The 22,463-nt window shown below is 36.6% G+C and overlaps 1 protein-coding gene across 2 annotated transcripts in view; it reads left to right on the forward strand.

Annotated features, from left to right (window-relative positions):
* Nucleotides 1-22,463, forward strand: part of cntln (centlein, centrosomal protein) — a 142,873-nt gene that overhangs the window by 89,400 nt on the left and 31,010 nt on the right. For both annotated transcript variants that reach the window (XM_067441606.1, XM_067441607.1), the window contains exons 13-15: nt 7,967-8,052; nt 17,547-17,644; nt 21,651-22,132. In XM_067441606.1, the coding sequence (XP_067297707.1) occupies nt 7,967-8,052; nt 17,547-17,644; nt 21,651-22,132 (666 nt within the window). The remainder of the gene's footprint in view (nt 1-7,966; nt 8,053-17,546; nt 17,645-21,650; nt 22,133-22,463) is intronic.

Here is a 22,463-nt window from a genome sequence, read left to right on the forward strand (position 1 = left end):
TTGTCTGATCAGCATAAAAATGCATTTTTGCCAGGCAAAGTAAAATGAATGCTTCACAACATTGTTCTGTGACATTAAAAACATTGAGATGACAATACAGTACAGAACATGAAAGTACATGTGTATTGAATAGATTAAAACATTAATACCAAGTATAAAAAAAAGAGAATAAAGAAACATGAATGTACATGTTATTGATATCCAGATGCCAGAAGTTAACTTCTAATAGAGAAGAGATCAATAAAATAGAGAAGTTAGTAACTAATAGAGCTGTCTGTACATGCAGCTAAAATACAACATAACAAGCATAACTTCCTCTTCATCTCGGGAAATCTGATTGCCACAGCAGCTGCTTACATCTGTTAGTATTTAATAAACTATCGCTACAACTGAACTCAAACTTCTTAGTTTCAGTGAACTGAAATGAACCAATCAAACTGTACCTCTGCTTAGCTGATGACGTAACACCAGGTGGGCCCGCCCTCATGCGATTATGATTGGCCGATTGACGAGCTTAAATTTGAATCCAAGGCAATTCAAACGTGAATTACAATTTGCTCGATCACATTCAAGGACGAACTCGTACATTTTAAACATTCAAAAGTTTTCTATAGTTATAAATCTATAAATTGTGTTTTGCATTTGCAAAATGTATTTTATGAATATATTTTATTTTGTGCACGTGAATTCGGTTTCATGCATGTGAAATTGGCCTCACGTGTGCATAGTTTTTTTGCGAATCTATTCTGTCTCCATATCTAAGGAGACTATGGACCAGATTTACTAAATAGGGCAAATTAGCTTCAGAACGCAATTGCAAACAACACAGATGGGTGTAGAAAGTTATACTGACGACGCACAAATTAAAGTACACAGACTCAGCTGGATCATATCCATAATGACCAACACAATCAGCAAAGAGCAGAGGCTTGTTGCATGAAGATAGCTGAACAAACACTGAGTTTCAGTGTAGGTTTAGATTTGACAAATCCAGATAAATCCAACTTGGTTTAGATCAGGTTCAACCGTTTCTCAAAGCTCTGTATAAATGTTCTCTGTCAACTCAGGTTTAATCATTTAAATACTATTCTCATATACAGTTTATGTATGAAAGGGAAACTCCTTTAAATGCATAAACAATAAGGTCAGCCACAAAAATAACTGTGCCTACACCTTTTTTAGTCTTAAGTAAATTAAATCCGTTTTTAGTAAATCCTGACAGTAATTTTTTTAAAGCCAAAATAGGTTTGTGCTGGGCGCAAGCTTTTATTAAATCTAGCCGTATAACAGATTCCGGTGAGACTAACAGATTTCATGCTCTACAGCTTGTGAGGACAGAGACATTAACAAACACTACATTCAGAATATTCTTCCACCTAAACAGTATTACAGCAGAGTCTTAATGGCAGAGAGACATTATTAATGCAGATTGACCAAGTTCTGATTGTCTGGACCAGAGGTAGAATACATAACATAAAAAAGACACATTTGCAAAAAGGTTACCTTTCAAACCTTCACTTAAAGGTTCCTTTAGCCCCGTTTCCACCAAAATTACCCAGAACAATTTGTACCAGGAACTTTTTTTACAGGATGTAAAACAGGACTTTTGTGACATGCAGTTGGTCTGCCACATCAAAAATGTCTACGTCCTCTCCAGCAGCTGAAAAGTGTTAACTGTAGCCATAGCAACTCTTAACGGCCACCAGGACTAATACGGTATTATATAAGCTTTTTATTTTTTGTAAAAAGTGTAATAGTCATCTCAGAAAAAATAAATTCTTCTGTCAGGCACAGTTGAAGTAAAAACTACCTGGGACCATACGCTGTCAAGATAAGAGGATAGCCAGACAATGTCTGTGTCATTATTCCAACACTTTCTTCATAACTTCTTACGAAATAATGTTTACCCCTCAGAAAAATTAACTTTTCTCTCTTGTCAGCATTATAGATGTGAGCGCAGCTTGGGTGAAGGTGCGCGCTGTCACGTCATGTAAGGACGCACACTCAAAAGTAAATCGGGTCAGGTCATTTATATGTTGAAATTAATAACGAATATGAAGAGATTGAAGCTGTGCTGCTTTTGCTGGTTATGTATTGGTTTACTAAAGAGGTAATTAACAAAACGGTGGAAAAGAGCATTAGTGTATTTAATTTGAAATGACAATGTATGTATGTATTTTCTTTACAAAGCCTATATGCGAAGAGGTGTGAACGATCATGAATAATGCTGTGATTTACATCCGAGAGAACAAAAGAACTGCATAGTGAACTGCTTAATGACCTGCATAATGAATGAGCCTTTGAGTCAGAATTGACAAAATAAATATATTTTTTGTAATTTATTTAGAATATAGTTACCAATATAAAGCTAGAGCCAAATGCATATTACAAACCCCTACTATATTTTAAATGATCAGAAGATTTGACTACTTTTTTAATGTTTTTGAAAGAAATCTCTTGGTAAAAAACAAATATTGTGACACTGAGCACCATTCATATTCAGTAAATACAAATAACTGAATTTTTGTTAATAATTATAGTTTTGTAATTTATAATGTCATAATTATAATATTTGTGATTTAAAACAGCATAATGCAATGCAATTATGATTTCAAAGAGTATGGGGGTATTCAGGTTGATTTGGGACACTTTTTCCCAGTCATTTCAATGGCAAAAAATCATTTCTAACTCATTTGATTTTGTAAACTATCTGATACACACAGTACTCAAATATAATTTTGAGTTTCGGATTATTAATAAATAAATGCGCTGTGCAATGTATGATCGCTAGGCCCTTTTACAGTAAACACTTCATAATCTGTCCAAAACAGACCAAAGAAATCTTGTCTAAACAGTCTTACGTCTATGACATTTTATATTGCATATTTGTTATATTATAGAGCCTATACATGTTAATCTGCAGTTTAATCCTCAGATGGATCCATTGCTCTTAGAAATAGAGTTTTTCTTCTAAGGTAAATTATTCCAGGATTATTCCTCACCGCATCTCAAAACATGTACATGCAATAAACCTGATGTGTTTATTTGAGTTGATGTGGGCGTTGACTCTGTTTGCATGGATTGCAGCTTAACCTATTGTGTTTTATGCATCTGGAGTTAACTAATCAACTTGAAATGAATGTCATTTCAGTTCTGCTTTCTGAAAATGAATTTTCCTGTGCAGTAAAAGACAACAGTACTCAAGCACTGTAAAAGGTTTTGCCACAAACTCAACTCGCTGGCTGATTTCCTCTATGATTGTCTCTTCCAACCTTAGAACTGCACATGATTTATGAGCTTCTACAACTTTTAACCTCCTAATAGAACTTATTTCCACAAATTTATCATAGATATAAAGTGCAAACAATAAGTGCAACCATAATCAATATCTCAATGTTCAAAGTGCAAATAGAGACCGATTTTTTTTTTTTCTTCAAGCGTGATACTGAGCTAAGATATGGTTAACTGCACAGCCCAGCCTAAGTTTTCATATTGGGAGATATTTGCGTGCCTCAGGGAGCCTTTATCACACAGCGGTAACTTATTAAAATCGCTTTTAAATGCACTCGTGGGTTTACATTCAGTTGTAATGTAAACATTGTCAAGGTATTTTCTATCCTAACTTCACCCTCACACTCTGTCATGACAATATGTCTTGACACCTCGGCCAGAAATCTTGTCACGTTTTAATCTTACGGTATCTCATAGCACAAGATCTCATCACACCCCTACAAGTTACCAATATCTCGCACATCGTTCAGATTGGTCAGGTGACAAACTCACTACAATTGACCTAATTATGTTCTCTTATCTTTGGAACACAAAATATGATGAAATCTGAGAGGTTTCTGAACCATCCATAGGCAGCAACGTCATTGCAACTTTCCCAGGAAGGTAGTAAGGACATCATTACAATAGTTCATGTAACCAGTGATTCAAACTTTAATTGAAGTGAAAAAAAAATACTTTTTTTGTGCAAAAAAAACAAATAAAAAAATGTCAAGGATCTCTTCTCTTAAAATGTCATTCTTTAACGCAATTCATCTAGTAAAAACAGTACAGCATTTCCAGGTTCTATGTCAGAATGGCCCCTTATAATTGTCCAGCTTCTGCATCAGCATTATATGTCGTGGTGCTCACGTGAACAGCGTCAGCCAATGGTGAGTTGGCGTTCTGACGTAGAACCTGGAAGCGCTATACTGTGTTTACTTTGTCAACAGCATAGGACAAGAACAAATTGTACAATAAAGTTATTTTTTGGGGGGCACACAAAAAGTATTCTCTTCACTTCATAACATTAAGGTTGAATCACTGCATGGACTATTTTAATGTCTTTACTACCTTTTTGGGCCTTGGAAGTTGCAATGACATTGCTGCCTGTGTGATTCACAAACCTCTTGGATTTCATCAAAAATATTTTAATTTGTGTTCCAAAGATGAACAAAGGTCTTAAGGGTTTGGAACAACATGAGGGTGCGTAATTCATTTTTGGGTGAACTAACCTTTAAGTGACATGACCAAAACTCATATAGACCAAATCCTTACATTTGTGGTGCCCATTTTAAGCATAAATCACTACACTACAGTGTACACACTTACTATTTTACTTGTATAGTTTTTTTTAAAATTGCTTTTTATATTGTATTCTGTTTTATATTAAAACATAATACGAGTCATTCTGTCAACATGATGCTTTTTGTTTTGTCGAGGTGAAGGATTGACATGTTTATTAGGCTCACATGGATGATTACTGTATGAATACCTCTAGGTGTGGTAACCTCAGTATAAGAAAAATAATTGACTTCAGTCCATTCAACTATTTAAAAACAATTTACACCCAAGGTGTAACAGCGGCAACGTGAAGCAAAGTGGCCTGTTACACCTCCATTGTGCATTATGTTTCAATCATTCAAATGGCCCTCAAATCAATTAAATAATAACTTGAGTGTCACAATGCCAACATTTCAGTAGTAAAAATGCATGATACTCTATACCAATTTTCATATCATTGTCTTTCAAGCTATGATGTACAGTATCATGTAGCCTTTGATGTTGTGCAAATAGTAGCCAGCAGCCAGCTGCTGCATGTTATGCTATTGATTCAGGTGCAGAGAATCTTAAGAGCTGTTTAAACCTTGTTTGAATTTTGCATTACTGTTTTTCTCTGTTCTCATTGGCTTAGCTTAAAAGAGAAAAAATAATGAAAATATAGTTGCTAAATGTTATTGCTCTAAGGCCTGGGACTCTGTTGACAAAAAGATATAATGGACCTTCAGCATGTATCATCACTTCCTTGTGCTCTTTCAGAGAATATCCTATTGCCGTTTTTTTTTTTTTTTTTTTAACTTAGTTTTCTCCTTCCGTCCACACTTTTATTCTTCTCCTTCTGTCTCCACTTTTGTTTTTTTTTACCTATACCGAAATGTATCCAACCAGCATGGAAGCTCTAGAGAGGGGCCTGCTAACCGTCCTATACTAATAAACATCTGTTATTCAAATGATGTACTCGCTCAAAGACACACTGGGACTGGAAAGCAGAGGGGATTGATGGAGAAGAGTTTCACACCATCTCAAAAAAATAAAAAATATATATATATATATAACAAATCTATGGTGTTGACATGAAAAAAGAAGCTGTAGTATAGAGTTTTTTTTTTTTTTTAGAGAGGGGTCATGAGAGACCTACAGCTGATCTCCACAGCTGGAATGCTAATAAACCATTTTGTGCTGCTGCTTGATATATGCGGCACTCTAGCACAATACGACAAGGAGTTGAGTTTAGAAGCAGTTTTATATAAAAATAGGTGAAACATGGTGATTTTAAAAAAGGGATTTCACTGCTGTTCATGTTCATTTCTGTGGACAATCTCAAGTTGTTAGTGGATCATTTCTTTGCAAAAAAATAAAATAAAAAAACTAACTGGGTCCCTTGTTGTGTTACAACTGGAGTATTACCCAGAGTTCTTTGCTAGTAGTTACACTATGATGAACTAAGCCACTGCAATTCAGCAGAGGTTCTTCTACTGCTGCACTAGAACAAATGGGAGGGGAACTAGGTGTGTGTTTCAGGTGCATGTGTCTCACTGGGGCCTACCACAATCCTCCACAGGCTTCTTTTGGGTCCTAATAATAACTTGAAAGTGCCTCTTTTTGCCCCTTTTAATTAGTCTCCAGAACCCATACAGCTAATTGGTGGTTCTTAATTGGGTTTAGATTCGCTACTTGTCTGTTCAGATCCCCCTGCACCCCACCCCAATCCCTTCTCAGTCTAGGTGAAAAGAAATCCTCACACCCCAGCTAGGGGTTTTATGTTTCTTGTCACTTAGCACTTTGATTTCTTGGTGAATTAAGAGCTATTTAATTAGCGGGGTTTCTTTTTATATCTCCATCTCAGTGGGGGAGAGATTTGGATGGTGTCAGAGTTGAAGTGATTTAAAGGTAAAAGAGGAAGTTTCAAAAGCTGTGGCTTAACACACTTTGACAGAAACTTACTGCATTCACAGTCTAGAATAAAAATAAATGGAATTAATAGAGTACACTCATGCACATAAACAACAGACATAGTTGTCAAGTACCATAATAACATTATGGCTTCCTTTACACCTGGCATGCATTTCGTATCTGGATAGTAGCTGGGAGATTTTGGGGCCCGATTGTTTTTATGCTGCCTTCACGTGCTATCGGAAGTTTCCTACTTCCCACTTCAGAAGTCGTGATTACGAGCTTGTTGTGTTCAGGTGCTTTGTTGTCGGAAAGAATGGAGGACGCCAGGCAGGTTCATACTTTTGAGCGTCTTGGGAAAATGTTATTTTAACACTATAACCATTTCCATTTCAGTCATTTCCCGGTCCCAAAAAATCATAGAACACTAACAGCACCACACGAAAGCATAATTTTTATAATTACATTTACAATAAAGACATAATATAGATACGGCTGTTTAAAGACTAAAATGACAATAGTTTTCAGCCATATACATGATCCTATTGTATAGCTACTTTTACCACACTATCTAGATAGTCAGCTTGCTCACTATTCTGGAATGATGGTCAACTGTATGCGATTTTCAATGTGTTTAAAATATACAATATGCTTCAAATGATTGTTAATTTATGCAAATATGTACTACTTTAACGACAAGACAAGACAAACTGTTGCACAAAAAACTAATATAAACACCTGCCACAGCAGAAATTCCCATCCGCCATTTTTAACGGTTATGCCACGCCCATCTCGGGAACTTGGGTATCAAAATTATTCCCTAACTTCCCAGTAGTAAACACGGCATCAGAGGGCATTCATGTGCAATTTTTACCTCGGAAACTCAATTTACTTTACTTTACTTAATTTACGATAATTCTGATAGCACGTGAAGGCAGCATTACACCATGTGTCTTGATGTTTCCAGTTTGATCAGATAGAGCCTGATCAAATCGCTACTTGTATATACATGAGAGTTTGCATTAACTGAAATATTTTCCATTTTATGTATGCATTAAAATGCTTTTCTTTTGTTTTATTTCTTTACTAACCCCTTAGTAAGCCATGTTAATAGTGATTAGTAGGAAAAGTTTTAGTCATCCAATCTCAATGCATCTTTTGATGAAATTCCATCTGGATTTTTAGTGGTCAAGTGCTATTGTTATACAATCAACGAAAACTCATGTTCTTTCTGCTTGTATGGGGTGCTTTTGAGTTTCCTCTTTGAACTCAGTTATGCTTTAGGTTTGTGGACAGTAAATTGTCTGTACACTTCAATAGCTTATTCTTTAAATCAATACATACCTGTGATGTATGTATAAATTGAATTTGCAGCATACATGTGAGGAAAATCTTTTTAAGGAATGTTTGTTATTGACATTGAATTAAAACATATTTCTTTTTGTATTACTAATATAGTCAATCTAAATAACTTGACAGTTTGGTCATTCCTCAATCTAATTGTGATTCTTTTGGATATGTTTAGAGCTAATCTGGAGAAGAAACTAAATGCAGCCCTGGACACAGTTGCAGCTCGAGACATAGAAGAGTGTCAACATGAGGAAATGCAAGGTATCACACACATCACACACCCTATACTGAGGCCAAGGACCATATTTCTGCACATTGGTTTAATCGATGGAATTTTATGGAATGAATCTCAATGTGGGGAAACTATAGTTGTTGCAAATGTGAAATAAATACAACACCCCACTTTGAATGCTCTAGCACCAACTCTGGTTAGAGTATATATTTAACTCGGGTGCTATCCATTTCTTCTGATCGTCCTTAAGATGGTTCTACACCTTAATTTGAGTCCAGCTGTGTTTGATTATACTGCTTGGACTTGATTAGGAAAGCCAATCCAGTCTATATAACCTGTCTATATAAGACCTTACAGCTCACAGGGCTTTATGGCAGAGTGGCCCGATGGTAGTCTCTCCTCAGTGCAAGACACATGAAAGTTTGCTAAAAGAAAATACCTAAAGAACTCCAAGATGGTGAGAAATAAGATTCTCTGGTCTGATGAGACCAAGGTAGAACTGTTTGGCCTTAATTCTAAGTGGTATGTGTGAAAAAATGTTTTACCTGTCCAATACACCCATCCCAACAATGAAGCATGATGGTGGCAGCATCATGCTGTGGGGGGGTTCAGTTGCAGGGAAAGGACGACTGGTTGCAATCGAGAGAAGAAGGAATGCGGCCAAGTATAGGGATATCCTGGATGAAAACCTTCTCCAGAGTGCTTAAGATCTCAGACTGGGCCAAAGGTCCACCTTCCAACAAGACAATAACCCAAAAGCACACAGCTTCACAACAACTCAGTGTTATTGACGATGGCCAATATAAGGAAGGAAATCCTACAGAATACAATCTTGCTTTTAAAAAGTGCATAGAACTGCTTGATTTATTTAAATATAAAACTTGTTGAAATGTTTTCAGTGTGAGCATTGGCTCTTTTTGAACACTTTAACTGATTTGAACAAAACCGTGATAATATTGATAACCGTGATAATTTGGGTCACTATAACTGTGATGTGAAATTTCCATACTTGTGACATGAGAACAAAATATATGTATACAACTAAATTAACGATCTCATAAATGTTTCCTAATTTCACTAAACATTATATATATATATAAACATGGATCTTTATTTAAAAGGGCTTATTTCTGCTTTTTAGGCTCGTTTTGTAAACCTAAGCACCTGATTTGTATGTGCAAACTGGGTGCCGGTGCTAAACTGTAACTGTTTAGCTCATCCAATAATTTTTATTCTGCATTTACTCGTGTTGTTTTCTGCACATCAGTCAATCATTTGAACGTCCACGTTTAGCCTACTACATGCGTCGTTGTAAATTTGTTCATCATAAGTCATCGGTCGTGTCCCTTCAGAAGACTTGGATTTGGATTAGACACTCGATTAGTTATTTTTAGGATGTCTTTGACATTCTTTACTAATTTGACGTCGTCTCTCGTCTCGTGACGCTTTTGCTAAATCTTCTGTGTGTTTATGTGTTTTGAAGGATGCGTTGCTTTGGAGACGCTCTGAAGGGAGGATGGGATCTCTTGCTTTCAAAGCTAGCTTGCTATTGCTAGCCGCTCTGAAAATTGCCTACACTACCTTAAGATTTGTTATATTAAGTATTATCCTTCCCTCTGGTCAGTGGAAAAGTCAGGCCATAGGTGACGCAGGGCAACAATAGCATGGAGCCCTTCCCCACATGCAGCTGCCACAGACACATGCTTTCATCTTTCATCTACTTTCTGTTCCAGTGAAATCACGAAATAAAATTATGACATGACCATTAACCCATGAGAATTTGAGAGAGGTAGGTCCAGATGTGCTTTTGGAAATCCAATTTGCTGTATTCCCAATTGATTTCAAACTCACATGGCTCTTTCCACACCCTCAGAAAGGAGCTTGTACATTCCTATCCGTCAAACGCTCCATCAGAGCGATCTCTAGTGTATAAGCACCCTAAGTTCTTTGGGGAAAATTGGTCAAATTTTCGTAGGGACATTTCTGTAAGGTGGTACCATTCCTACATAAATCCATGCCTTGTCATGAGGATGCAGTAGTTATTATAATTAACCTTTTTTTGATATCACAGTGTTTTCTATATTTTCTAACATAGATATTTTGTAGTTTTATTTTGCATTGTGCACACTAAATGCAACCACGAATGCATGTGAAGATGTGATGTCCAATTTGTGAACAAATGACTCTCATGAACTGATTCTTTTAAATCTTTTAAAAGGGTTAGTTCACCCAAAAAATGAACATTCCGTCCGTAATTACTTACCCCCTTACCTTACCCGTAAGACTTACGTTCATCTTCGGAACACAAATGAAGATATTTGTGTTGAAATCCAATGCCTTTGAAAGGTCTTCATTGACACCAATGCCATTTCCTCTCTCAAGACCCATAAAAGGCACTAAAGATATTGTTAAAAGTCCATCTTACAATAATTTTATGAAGCGACGAGAATAGCTTAGAATGGGGAGAATTTAGCGGCTTCACCAGTCTTGTATGTTCTATACATAGGCCATAAAAAAATATGGACGACTCAACATCATCCGTTTCCGCTTGCCAGATTTGAAGCTTTCAGATGGCCTGCACGGCACTGACATCTTGGGACCGAGTCTGCTTAGTAGAGATTTCAGGACCGGAATTGCGCAGTAGAGAGCAGGAAGTACAGTCACGATATCAAAAGCCTGACCACACTCTCACAGATGCAGAACAATTAATTATGTTGGTGCGAAATAAACAGTTATGGAAATGTAGAAATTAAAGCTAAAGCTCCAATCTGCTCCCAAAAATTCAGAAAAAAGCCTGTTAGTGCCTCAGTGACAACTTCACTCAGAGAAGCCGTCAATCTCAGCTGTCAATCATGACGTCACACCCCCCGTTTTTATAGCATCAAATAACTACTAAAACTAAACTTATTTAAAAAAAGAACACTTGAAATGAAATCATTGTGATGATAACTGCCTTCAATGACATAAACTAACTTTGGGAAAAAAATATTTGAAGTGTATTTTTATTGTTTAGTTTGCCTCGCTTCCATTAGAAAACACAGAGGGGTGACTATACTGGGACTGGTCACCGGGGAGCGATCGAGGCGCGAAAGCTTCAGGGATACTGCAGGCTTGGTTCTATATCATTCTTTATCGTCCTAGGAAACTCGATAGCTCATACATTTTTTAAACTGAAAACGAGTGCTGTTTTCTTAAAGGGTTAGTTCACCCATAATTTATGTCATTAATGACTCACCCTAATGTCGTTCCACACCCGTAAGACCTCCGTTCATCTTTGGAACAGAGTTTAAGATATTTTATATTTAGTCTGGAAGCTTTTCTGTTCCTTCATGAAACTGTATGCACACTATACTGTCGATGTCCAGAAAGGTAATAAAAACATAATCAAAGTAGTCCATATGTGAAATCAGTTAGTTAATTATAATCTCTTGAAGCATCAAACATACATTTTGGTCCAAAAATAACAAAAACTACGAATTTATTCAGCATTGTCTCTTCTGTGTTTGTTTTCAGTCCTCAAATAAAGATTCAAACGGTTATGAATCAGCGTATTGATTCATGATTCGGGTCGCCTGTCAAACTGCCAAAATTACGAGACATTGGTGATCCGATTCATTAATTAGATAATCTATTAGTTAGCCAATTATTTTTTTGATTATTGATTACATGAGTCATTAATGACATACATTTCATTTTTGGGTGAACTAACCCTTTAAGTCTTAAGCAAATACAGTGCAAAAAAAAATATTTTGGAGTGAGTAGCCTAATTTATTATACATTTTCGTGCATGATTTCTGTTAGATATAGCCTACGAACTTCATTGCTGTTCACACTGGTTAAATATTAAAGAAACACTAATAAAAGAAACAGTGTATGATGACATATGATGACGTATAATAGTGTAGTAGTGGTGTCCCATTTTTAGGGCTAGGCAAAGAGGTATAAAATAGATTTGGGATTTGGGTCTAAGTCTCTGATGTCCCTAGAGTGTGTATGTGAAGTTTAGCTCTAAATACCCCACATATAATTTTAATAGATTTTATATTGGGACCACACTTCGAACAAAGGGGTATGATGAATTTCCCTGCATACACTGAATACCATGCTACTAGAATGCATGTAGTGATATTTTCAGTTTAATATACGTTTTCAGTTCATATATATTAGCATTTTTTGTATTATTTTTAGATCGTTTTTCTGTGTCCCTTTAAATGCAAATGAGCTGTCGTTCCCAGCCCTCTTTCAAGACTTCTATAAGACCTCATGCTCTGGTGTCAGGGCAATCTCACATACTGAAAATGTCAGAAAATATCAATAGCTTTATTCAGTTCGAACCAGAGTCAGACGCTGATGCCTACAGAGCCAATGAATAAAGGCTGTATGGAGATTAAACTATTATCCACTACACTGTAAAAAAATATTTTGAAAAAAAGTTACCTGGTTGCTTTAAAATTTTGTGTTCATTGAAATTGAAAGTTTGAGTTAATACAATGAACATTTTTTGAGATTCGACAACCTTTATTAAAAGATTATTAAAAGATTGTGTAAGCATATTGGGTAATTGTGTGTGTTTTATTTCTGATGAACCAGTGAAACATGCCAAATAGTGCTATTTTCATGATTTACCAATTTTTTTATGTGGTTCAGATACAAAAATATTTTGAGTTTCTATTTATTAAACAAATCTCCTTCATTGTATCAACTAAAAAAATTAATTTCAATAAACTCAAAATTTTAAGGCAACCAGGTTACTTACTTTTTTAAGTTAAAACAAAAAAAAACATCCAATTTTTTTTACAGTGTATTAGTGCAAGCTTGTTGTAGTGGACCCCTATAATTTTCTGATGAGTTTTATAAAGTTTAAAGTTTATAAAGTTTATTGTACATTAAACAAAAGATGAAGCATCTGTTTTCATTCTAGAAAATCACCGTAAGAGCCGAACACACAGTACTAGAATGGCACATTAAAGTCTTGTCCATATACACTCTCTCTCCCTTGCATCATCAGCATACATAGAGAATTACACAAAAACATTTGTAACAACTAACAGTAAACAAATATATACAGACCTTATGCCATTTCTGGGGGGCTTATTAAACTGTTAAACTTTATATCCGTAAAACAACTATAATAAAGTGTGTTTTCTCCCTTTCATGACAGCCGTGACCAGTATCGCTCTATAAGCTGAATCATGAACAGTTGGTACCATCCTTGTGGTACAACTCTTTAACAAAACCTGTGTTTTGTATTGTCCCTTTTTATTGACCCTCGTTCACAAAACAATCTGGTGTAAAATTATTTGTACCGACATAAATTAATTTAGGCTTGTGTGGCATTCTCTTCACTCTTGCATCCAACAACAAAACACAGAGTTGCTTTAGTGAATGAATCAAAATAACAGCATTTCAGCGGCATGGCAACAACACTCTACTACAACAACACTTCCTCTTCTCCAAAGCAGCCCAACATGGCCTCACCCTCTTTGTTGCGTGTTCCTGTGTGAAGGGTTTATGTTAATTTTAGGGTTTGTGATGTCACCAACCCAGGAAGAAACTCATTGTAGTCTCTACCAGCCGTTTGTTAAAGTCCTTAAAAAGTGATTTCTGTAAAAGAAAATATCCACCTTTGCATTGAACTTTGAGCATCATGACTTTGCAGATGTTGTTTACACTCAAACAGTAGCATTACACACTAACTCAGGATAAAAAATGTAAATCATAATCAAGGACCCCTTTAAGTGTTTTTGGGACTCATTGTTGTGGTAAGGGTTGTGAAACACGGTATAGCGGTTGACCAATCAGAAGGAGGGGCTTCGTAGAGACAGGAACTGAACAGATTGTTGACAGCCTGGAGAGGTACTACAACTATATAAAATATGTGAAAAATGTTTTGGACATACAAGCATGAAAACCTATTCTAGTAGACTCTAAAAATAACGTCAAGACATAAAAAAGGCATAATAAGGCCTCTTTAAATTTGTGACAGAAAACCTAGAATTGCAATATGGCATAGTATGATTAAAAGGCTGTAATTAAATTAAAAGGGAGTCCTGCACATTTCAAAGCAGCACATTCCTTTTCTTAATAAAAATAATAATAATAAAGATTGAAATGTGAAGTTTATAATTTTATAAATTTGTTTTGTTTTTGTCAAAATTTGCATTGCATTTTAAATTATCCTTACCCCACTTATAAGGTATTTAAAATCCTTAAATGAGATTTTATAAGGTATTTAATATCCTTAAATTTGATTTTAAAACACTGCAGAGACTAAATAATTATATGAAATATATTTAGCCATTTATAAAATCACAGCTGACTGCCTTATCGTGAACCATTTATTGTAATAAATTAATAATTTCTTCTTCTTTTTTAAATACGTTTCTTACTTTAAAATTATGTTTAAAAAAGAGATAAGAATTCAATGAAGGAATTAAAGCATATGTTTCTATCTATGGACTAGTTCTACACTATATACTACACAGTCTTTAGCAACTATTCCACATACAAGCTCATCTTCTAGCAATAACGAAGTAAAAATGTAATGTTTAATGCATCTCCCTATGGAACTTCATCCACTGTGTTATATTGGGATAGAAAATGATCATAGATGACACTGCTTCTTAGCATTCATGTACACAAATCTGTAATATAACAAGTATCATTCATAGTAAGTAATTGGGCTCTTAAATGTTTCTTTTTAAGAGCCAATGGCACCCTAGTCATTTTTTTAGTCCAGAGAGCTGAGAATATGGCACCGGATGACTTACGTGTTGTCAGATTAGCCCAAATATTTCATAAATGAACCCGCAAGGAGTGGGGGATGTATAACTTTGTGAATAATGCATTGGATTGCTGCATAAATATTATGCTCAAATCTGCAAGTGTGGACTGTACACATGCATCAATGTAGACTTACTGATGGTCAAGTATAGTCAATTTCACATGAGTAGACTGGTATTGTTTTTTGTAAAACAAAAATTGTAAAACAACTGCCTTGTTTTTTTTTTTTTTTTTTTTTCTATAACATTTAAAAAGAAACTGACTTGTCTGTGTGTTTTTAAAAACTCTAAGGATTGGAATGATGTACTAATTTAGTTTGCTAGTGATGTGATAAATGTGGTTGCATTATGTGTGTGAACTTTAGACCATTAGTTTTTAATTGGTGGGGCTGGTAATGGACTGAAGGTCCACACCCCTGTAGGTGTGCTGTGTTATCTTGCACCAATATGTTAGCAGCAGATTCAAGTCATGTGAGTTGCGAGGTGGGGCCTTCATGAATCGGACCTGTTTTTTCAGCACATCCCATGGATGCTCTATTGGATAGAGATCTGGGGAATTTGGAGGCAAAGTCACCACTTCAGACTTGTGCTCCTCAAACCATTCCTGAACCATTTTTTCTTTGTAGCAGGGCACATTATCCTGCTGAAAGAGGCCACAGTCACCATGGAAATACTTTTTCAATGAAAGGGTGTACATGGTCTGCATCAATGCTTAGGCAGGTGGTACGTGCCAAAGTAACATCCACATGGATGGCAGGGCCCAAGGTTTCCCAGCAGAAAATTGCCCAAAGCATCACATTGCCTCCACTGGCTTGCCGTCTTCCCATAGTGCATCCTGTGCCATGTGTTCCCCAGGTAAGCAATCCACATGCTCCCGGCCATCCATGTGATGTAAAAGAAATCATGGTTCATCAGACCAGGCCACCTTCTTCCATTGCTCGGTGGTCCAGTTCTGATTGGTCTGTAGCTATGGAGCCCCATATGCAACAAACCGCCATGCACTGTGTTTTCTGACACCTTTTTATCAGAACCAGCATTTACTTATTAAGCAATTTTAGCTACAGCAGCTCATCTTTTTGATCAAATCACACAGGCCAGCCTTCGCTCCTAGCCTTGGCCAACTATGACTCTGTCACCAGTTCACCATTGTTCCTTCCTTGGACCACTTTTGATAGATACTGACCACTGCAGACCGGGATCACCTCAAAAGAGCTGCAGTTTTGGAAACACTGTGACCCAGTCGTCTAGCCATTACAATTTGGCCCTTGTCAAACTTGCTCAAATCCTTACGCGTGCCCTTTTTTCTGCTTCTAACCACATCAACTTTGAGGACAAAATGTTCACTTGCTGCCTATTATATCCCACTCACTAACTTGTGCCCTGGTGAGGATATAATCAGTGTTATTCATATCACCTGGATCATAATGTTATGCCTAATTGGTGTGTAAATATGCATTAAGAGGGGTTTTTTTGTGCGCCAACATAATAGTTAGGCCGACATTTATGAAGAGCAGTGTCCTGAAGTGGAATAAAGCTTGACATTATAAAAATCTATAATATAAATTACATTTTATTAAAATATTTTTTATCTTTTTATTTCTAAAATTGGGAGTGTAGAACGAACAGGTAATGATCTCTTCAATTTTTCTGCTGGTGTGACCACGCTGTCTTCAAGTGTGGCTAAAAACTGGGGTGATCAAAAAAAAAAAGGAAGATATTTTATTTGCCCTTAAAATTCTCCAAATGAATATAGATTTTTGATTACAAAATTTGCAATAGCATGCAAAATAATTCGCTTAAATTAGATTGTAAAAATGTTTTACTTCTGCAAAAATGTTTTTGTTTTGGGATACTCCATTAGTATTATATTTGTCCCAAACGCAGAATGTTATCTGTGTGTGTTATGTTTAGTGGTACAGGGATAGAACATACAGCTTGTACATTATAATACAGTGTCCACAGAAAGGCTACATAATGATATAAAAACAAGTATGTGTGTATGTTCACGTTTGTGTGTGTGTGTGTGTGTGTGTGTGTGTGTGTGTGTGTGTGTGTGTGTGTGTGTGTGTGTGTGTGTGTGTGTGTGTGTGTGTGTGTGTGTGTGTGTGTGTGTGTGTGTGTGTGTGTGTGTGTGTGTGTGTGTGTGTGTGTGTGCGCGTTTGTTTGTGCGTGTGCGCGTATGCATGTGAATAGGTAAAAAGTTTGTTTTTTTTGGCAAATGTGTGCATGATGCTACAGAGAAAGACAGGTCTGTGAGTCACTAGAATTTCAGCCTTGCTTCTTACTGTCCAAAGGTCAGCTCAGGAAAAAAAAAACTGACTGTAAATATTTCACAACATTTTCATTCGACAAATGAGCATCCACATTCACCATGAAACATTTATTAATCTGAGGCGGCAGAAAGTTCTGGCCTCCAAATGTGTTTATTTTCCCATTTTAAACAAGCATAGCAACAAAGTTCCTGCCATGAAGTCAAAAACACAAACTCCTTAATGCGTTGACAATTACCCTCTAAATTAATTTATATTACTCCACAATAATTTGCGAGATTGCTTCAGGTCAGAAGGTTTTGATTTGTGGTTACGAGTACCTTTTCAAAGTCTGTCAATTAAAGGCCTCTTTAGGAGCTCAATCAGTTGAATAGACCTTTGAAAAGACCAGAAATTATGTGTCATTAATGATAATTTATTTGAATTGGGAAAGTGGCTGTCAGGTGACAGTATGAATTTTTATTCCTTCAGCTGAGCTTCTGTTTCGGGAAGTGTCGGAGGAGGAGGTCAGGAGGAGCAGCACCCCCATCAAGACATCCACCCGAAGAGTGGAACAGACTTTTAAGAAGGTAACAACGTTGACTGTCTGCTATTCAGCCTTTAGCTGAAAATTTTAAAGAACAATGAACTAAAGATATAGAAATTGAGTCACAGACACACATGCTGCATCCCAATTCCAAAGTATTCAAAAATATAATTAGTATGTCCCAAATCGCAGTATGTTGAAAAGAGTATTCCAAAGATACCCAGATGTTTCAGAATTGCAGGTGCGGGTTGGAAAAGGATTTAATAAGAACTACAAACGAGGATAAAAAGTGTTAAAAAACTTCAAACATGCTGGATATGCAAGTACTACAGTTAAGTAGAGAGGTTCAGATTTGAAGAAAAGAAAGGTTTGTAGTGATCAATTCAGTTTTTAACCTGACGAAAAGATATTTATGCCATGTTATCCACATTATATTTCACCTGCAGCAGCGTTGTGAACTTTTTTAATGACACGTTTGGCCATTAACATTTAAATGCATCATTATATTTAAAGTTGCAAACACAAAAATCTTAGCACAAATTGCAGATCAACGTGCTTCTACATTTCTTCTCTTTAGAGTGTGGAGGATTTTAACTGTGACGATTGACAGAGCAGTTTAAACAGTGACAGGATGCACGTTACTTAGCAACAAAGTCCATTATAGATGACAAATTAGAATGTCCGAAAGCTTGCAAAATCTTTTGCTACACACTCAAAAGTATGTACTTTTTTTCTTTACAAAAAGAGTACTTACTTTAAAATAAGTAGGCGAATTGGGACAAATCAACAGAGTATTGGCAGACGTAAAATGTTGGAAATGTAACATTTTACAATAAGATTCAGTTTGGTAGATTTCATAAACTTTAACATGCACTTTAAAAAATCTATTTTGGTAACACTTTACAGTAGGGTTCCATTAGTTAATATATGAACTCAAATTAAATTAACTAACAATGAGCAATTAATTTGTCACCGAATGTTTAATCTTTGTTTACATGTGTTTATAAATATACAGCAGTTCACTGTTAGTTCAGCTGAGGTCCATTAAACAGTAATAACAGATTTTAACTTTTGATTTTAATGTTGTTACTAAATGTTGAAATTAACATTTAAGATTATCAAATGCTTTAAAAGTATTTTTTCATTGTTAGTTCATGTTAAATAATGTGGTTAATTAATATTATTACGCAGCTCTGTGGAAAACTTGATTTTGATTGGTCAAACGTGCCATACAGCTAACAGCCGGTAAAAACTGATAATACATACTCATCTGGGTAACTGAAGTCAGTGCTATACGCTAGCTATGAACGTTTTTTTCTTCATGGAAGTTTTGCATTTGGTGAGCTAATAAAATATTAAAACAATATTTTGTACAATTATATAAATATTTTATGCGGGTATCGTGTACTTACTCTCTTGTTTCACACAAACTCAGATGTTTCCATTTTGCAATGATTGTTTGTACACTGTAATAGATTATAAGATAACAATCAGATAAGATTTTCAAACAGTTTAATCTCAAATCAATATCTCTTTCTTGTCCCCATAATAAATTATGTGGTGAAATACTGTGTAATAAGTGGTATGACTCTACCGTATCCCTAAAATGTCCATCTAGTTTGAACTTGCTGCTTCTAGCGACTGCTTTCTTTGTGGAAGCTTTGCATTTAAAGACCTAATACAATACAAACCTGGTTCCAAAAAAGTTGGGACACTGTGCAAATTGTGAATAAAAAAGGAATGCAATAATTCACAAATCTCATAAACATATATTTTATTCACAATAGAATATAGATAACTTATCAAATGTTGAAAGGGAGACATTTTGAAATGTCATGCCAAATATTGGCTCATTTTGGATTTCATGAGAGCTACACTTTCTAAAAAAGTTGGGACAAAAAGTGGTATCGGTATTCAATTTCTATACCTGAAAATGTTTGTTTCACTAATATCTAAAAATTTGAACCGGGCCAGTAGAATTTTAAGCAGTAACATTTTTAGGCTTAATTAGGCTTGGAAATGGCTGAAGAAAATATCTATTTGCTAAACGAATTAAACCAACTAATTTGATTCATATTCTTTTGGTTTCTCTACCCAATATATATATATATATATATATATATATATATATATATATTTTATTACAAATGCAAAAAATGTTCAGGTATCAGTACGTGGTATCAGCAAGTACCAGAAATGAAAATATCTGTATGGCATTTACCTGTTCTTGAGTAAAGGTTAAGCACTATGTTATACACAAGGACAGAAACCCTCAAATTTCACTATTAAGAACTTGCCACCTTTCCCTTTAGATATGGAAAATAACTCATCCTTTGTGTATTCTTAAAGGGTTAGTTCACCCAAAAATTTAAACGATGTCATTAATTTCTTAGCCTCATTTCGTTCGACACCCGTTAGACCTCCATTCATCTTCGGAACACAAATAAAGATATTTTTGACACCAATGTCATTTCCTCTCTCAAGACCCATAAAAAACCCATACTAAAGACATCGTTACAAAGCCTCGCTACAGTGGCTCCACAATAATTTGATGAAGTGATAAGAGTATTTTTTGTGTGTAAAAAAAAAACTAAATAATGACATGTATAAAGATGTTCGATTTCAAAACACAGCTTCTTGAAGCCTCAGAGCATTTCAATTAGCGTATCGATTCATGATTCGGATCGTGTGTCAAACCTCCAAACTGCTGAAATCACGGGAATTTGGCGATCCAAATAATGAATCAATACACTGATTCGTAACGCTTCGAGGCTTCTGGAAGCTGTTTTTAAATCGGCCCATCACTATACAAATCTCTTGAAAAAACTTTTCTCGTAGCTTCATAAAATGATTGTAGAACCACTGTAGTGAGATGGTCTTTGTAACAAAGTCTTTAGTGCCTTGTCCGATCTTAAGAGAGGAAATTGCATTGTGGCCAATGGAGGCCTTTCTAAACCATCGGATTTCAACAAAAATATCTTCATTTGTGTTCCGAAGATGAACGGAGGTCTTACGGATGTTGATCGACATTAGGGTAATTAATGACAGAATTAAAAAAAATTGGTGAACTAACCCTTTAAGCACTTTACAGGACAAACATTTTTGTATATTAGCAAAAGTATATTAATCTGTAGAGATACTAATGTGCTAAAGTAAAGTATGTAAAAAATAAATAATGTTTTCCTGTAGTATGGGTTGCTCATTTAAGCCATCAACCTGCAAAACTATGTACAGCAAACACACTTAAGACTCATTTGAATGAAACTAAACTGCTCCGTTTGCGTTCGCTGATCCTGCTGATGTTTGACACTGGGCCCTTCACTCATTTAGTACAAGCAAATCATCTGTCATTAGCATTTAGCCTGAGCAAATCAGGCTCATGGTCTATTCAAAAGCACTTGACTTCCCTTAAAGCAACATTTAGCTTGGTTGTTGCTGGAGGGGCTGGTGAGGACTGAGGGAACATTCTGAGCAGAGGAATGAAATGGTTTGTTGAATAATTCGGAGCAGATGATGGCATTGTGAGCGGTGCCAGCAGCTGCCATATGGTCGTGTAATGGGGGCTGTCATCGCCTTTATTACCGAATGACAAGCACCATGTTAAACTTAATAACCCACAGGGGCAGACTGCTGTTTATGTGCTCCTGCAAACGCATTATAAATGAAATAATTTTTGATGGAGTTGTGGGAGGGGGGCGAGTCGTTGTCAGCCAGCCGTAAAGGGGCCTAATGTTGTTTGAAAGGTGGTGTGCTGCGGCAGTAAGGCAGCGAGAGTGCTAAATAAAAGGCAGCGATTTGCCTGGGGGTATACACCCAGCAGGCATCCCCTCCTCTCTTTCACACCCTCCACCAGGATTTGACAAGCTGCCTAAATGGCCCTCTTTTATGTTTAGCCATGAGTAACAAATTTGGGGGGAATCACAGAGTGCTTGTTCACTTGCCCCGGAACGGAACCTCTCCATAAAGGCCAAATGAGAGTTTAAAGCACAAACGTCTCAAAAAGATGAAGTGATAATTTGTTTTTCACGTGCCTCTGCGTACTCCCACAGATAGAGCAGTTACAAAGTCAAATGGTCTCTCTGGAGAGCGAGATTGTGCGGCTGCGAGAAGACAACCGGGCTCTACAAGAAATGAACAGAGCACTGGCTGGAGAGAGAGGCGATCTGCAGGCCAGAGTTCAACTCCTGCACCAACGCATGGAGGCCGAGGAGGCCCAGGCCAGAGGAGAACGGGACCGACTACTTTCCCAGCTGCAGAGTTCTGAGAGAGAAGCAAAAGAGGCTGTGAAATCTGCCGTCCAGGCCAGGCACAGGTTACTCAAGCTCCGACAGGAACTGGGAGTCCTTCGGGCTGAGAGGGATTTCCATCGATCTGCAGCTAAACACAAGGCGAAAGCTGCCACGCTGGCTAACAACAAGATCAGGTCTAAAACGCCCTGGGCTGATGCCTCCAGCAGAACACGCATGCGCTCGACGCAGAACAGGATGGACAGTCCCGCCAAGGACGACTGGGAGGACATGAGCGCAGACAGGTACTTCCCCCACCTTTCACATCCTTGTCTCTTTCTCGCTTTCCATCTCTCAAGCTCTCATTATTTTTCTGACTGTAGGGACAGCACGCATATGCAAAAACACAAGCAATTGGGTGATTGAATCCCAGCTTCTGTCTAGTTGGTATTCAAAAGAGAAGAAAAGAGCAAGAGGGGGGCAGAAAGAGGAAAAAAAATCAGATCCTTTGAATTATCCTGGGATGTCTTGCTAGGAGCTTATTGACTGAAATTTGCATGTAGAATTAGCCACCTCTGAGCAGCCGAGTTGAACCGGTGCCAGAAAGCACCTGAACCCGCCCGCAGCCCCTCACTC

Source organism: Pseudorasbora parva, chromosome 4, assembly GCF_024679245.1.
Source record: "Pseudorasbora parva isolate DD20220531a chromosome 4, ASM2467924v1, whole genome shotgun sequence".
Classification (NCBI taxonomy): domain Eukaryota; kingdom Metazoa; phylum Chordata; class Actinopteri; order Cypriniformes; family Gobionidae; genus Pseudorasbora; species Pseudorasbora parva.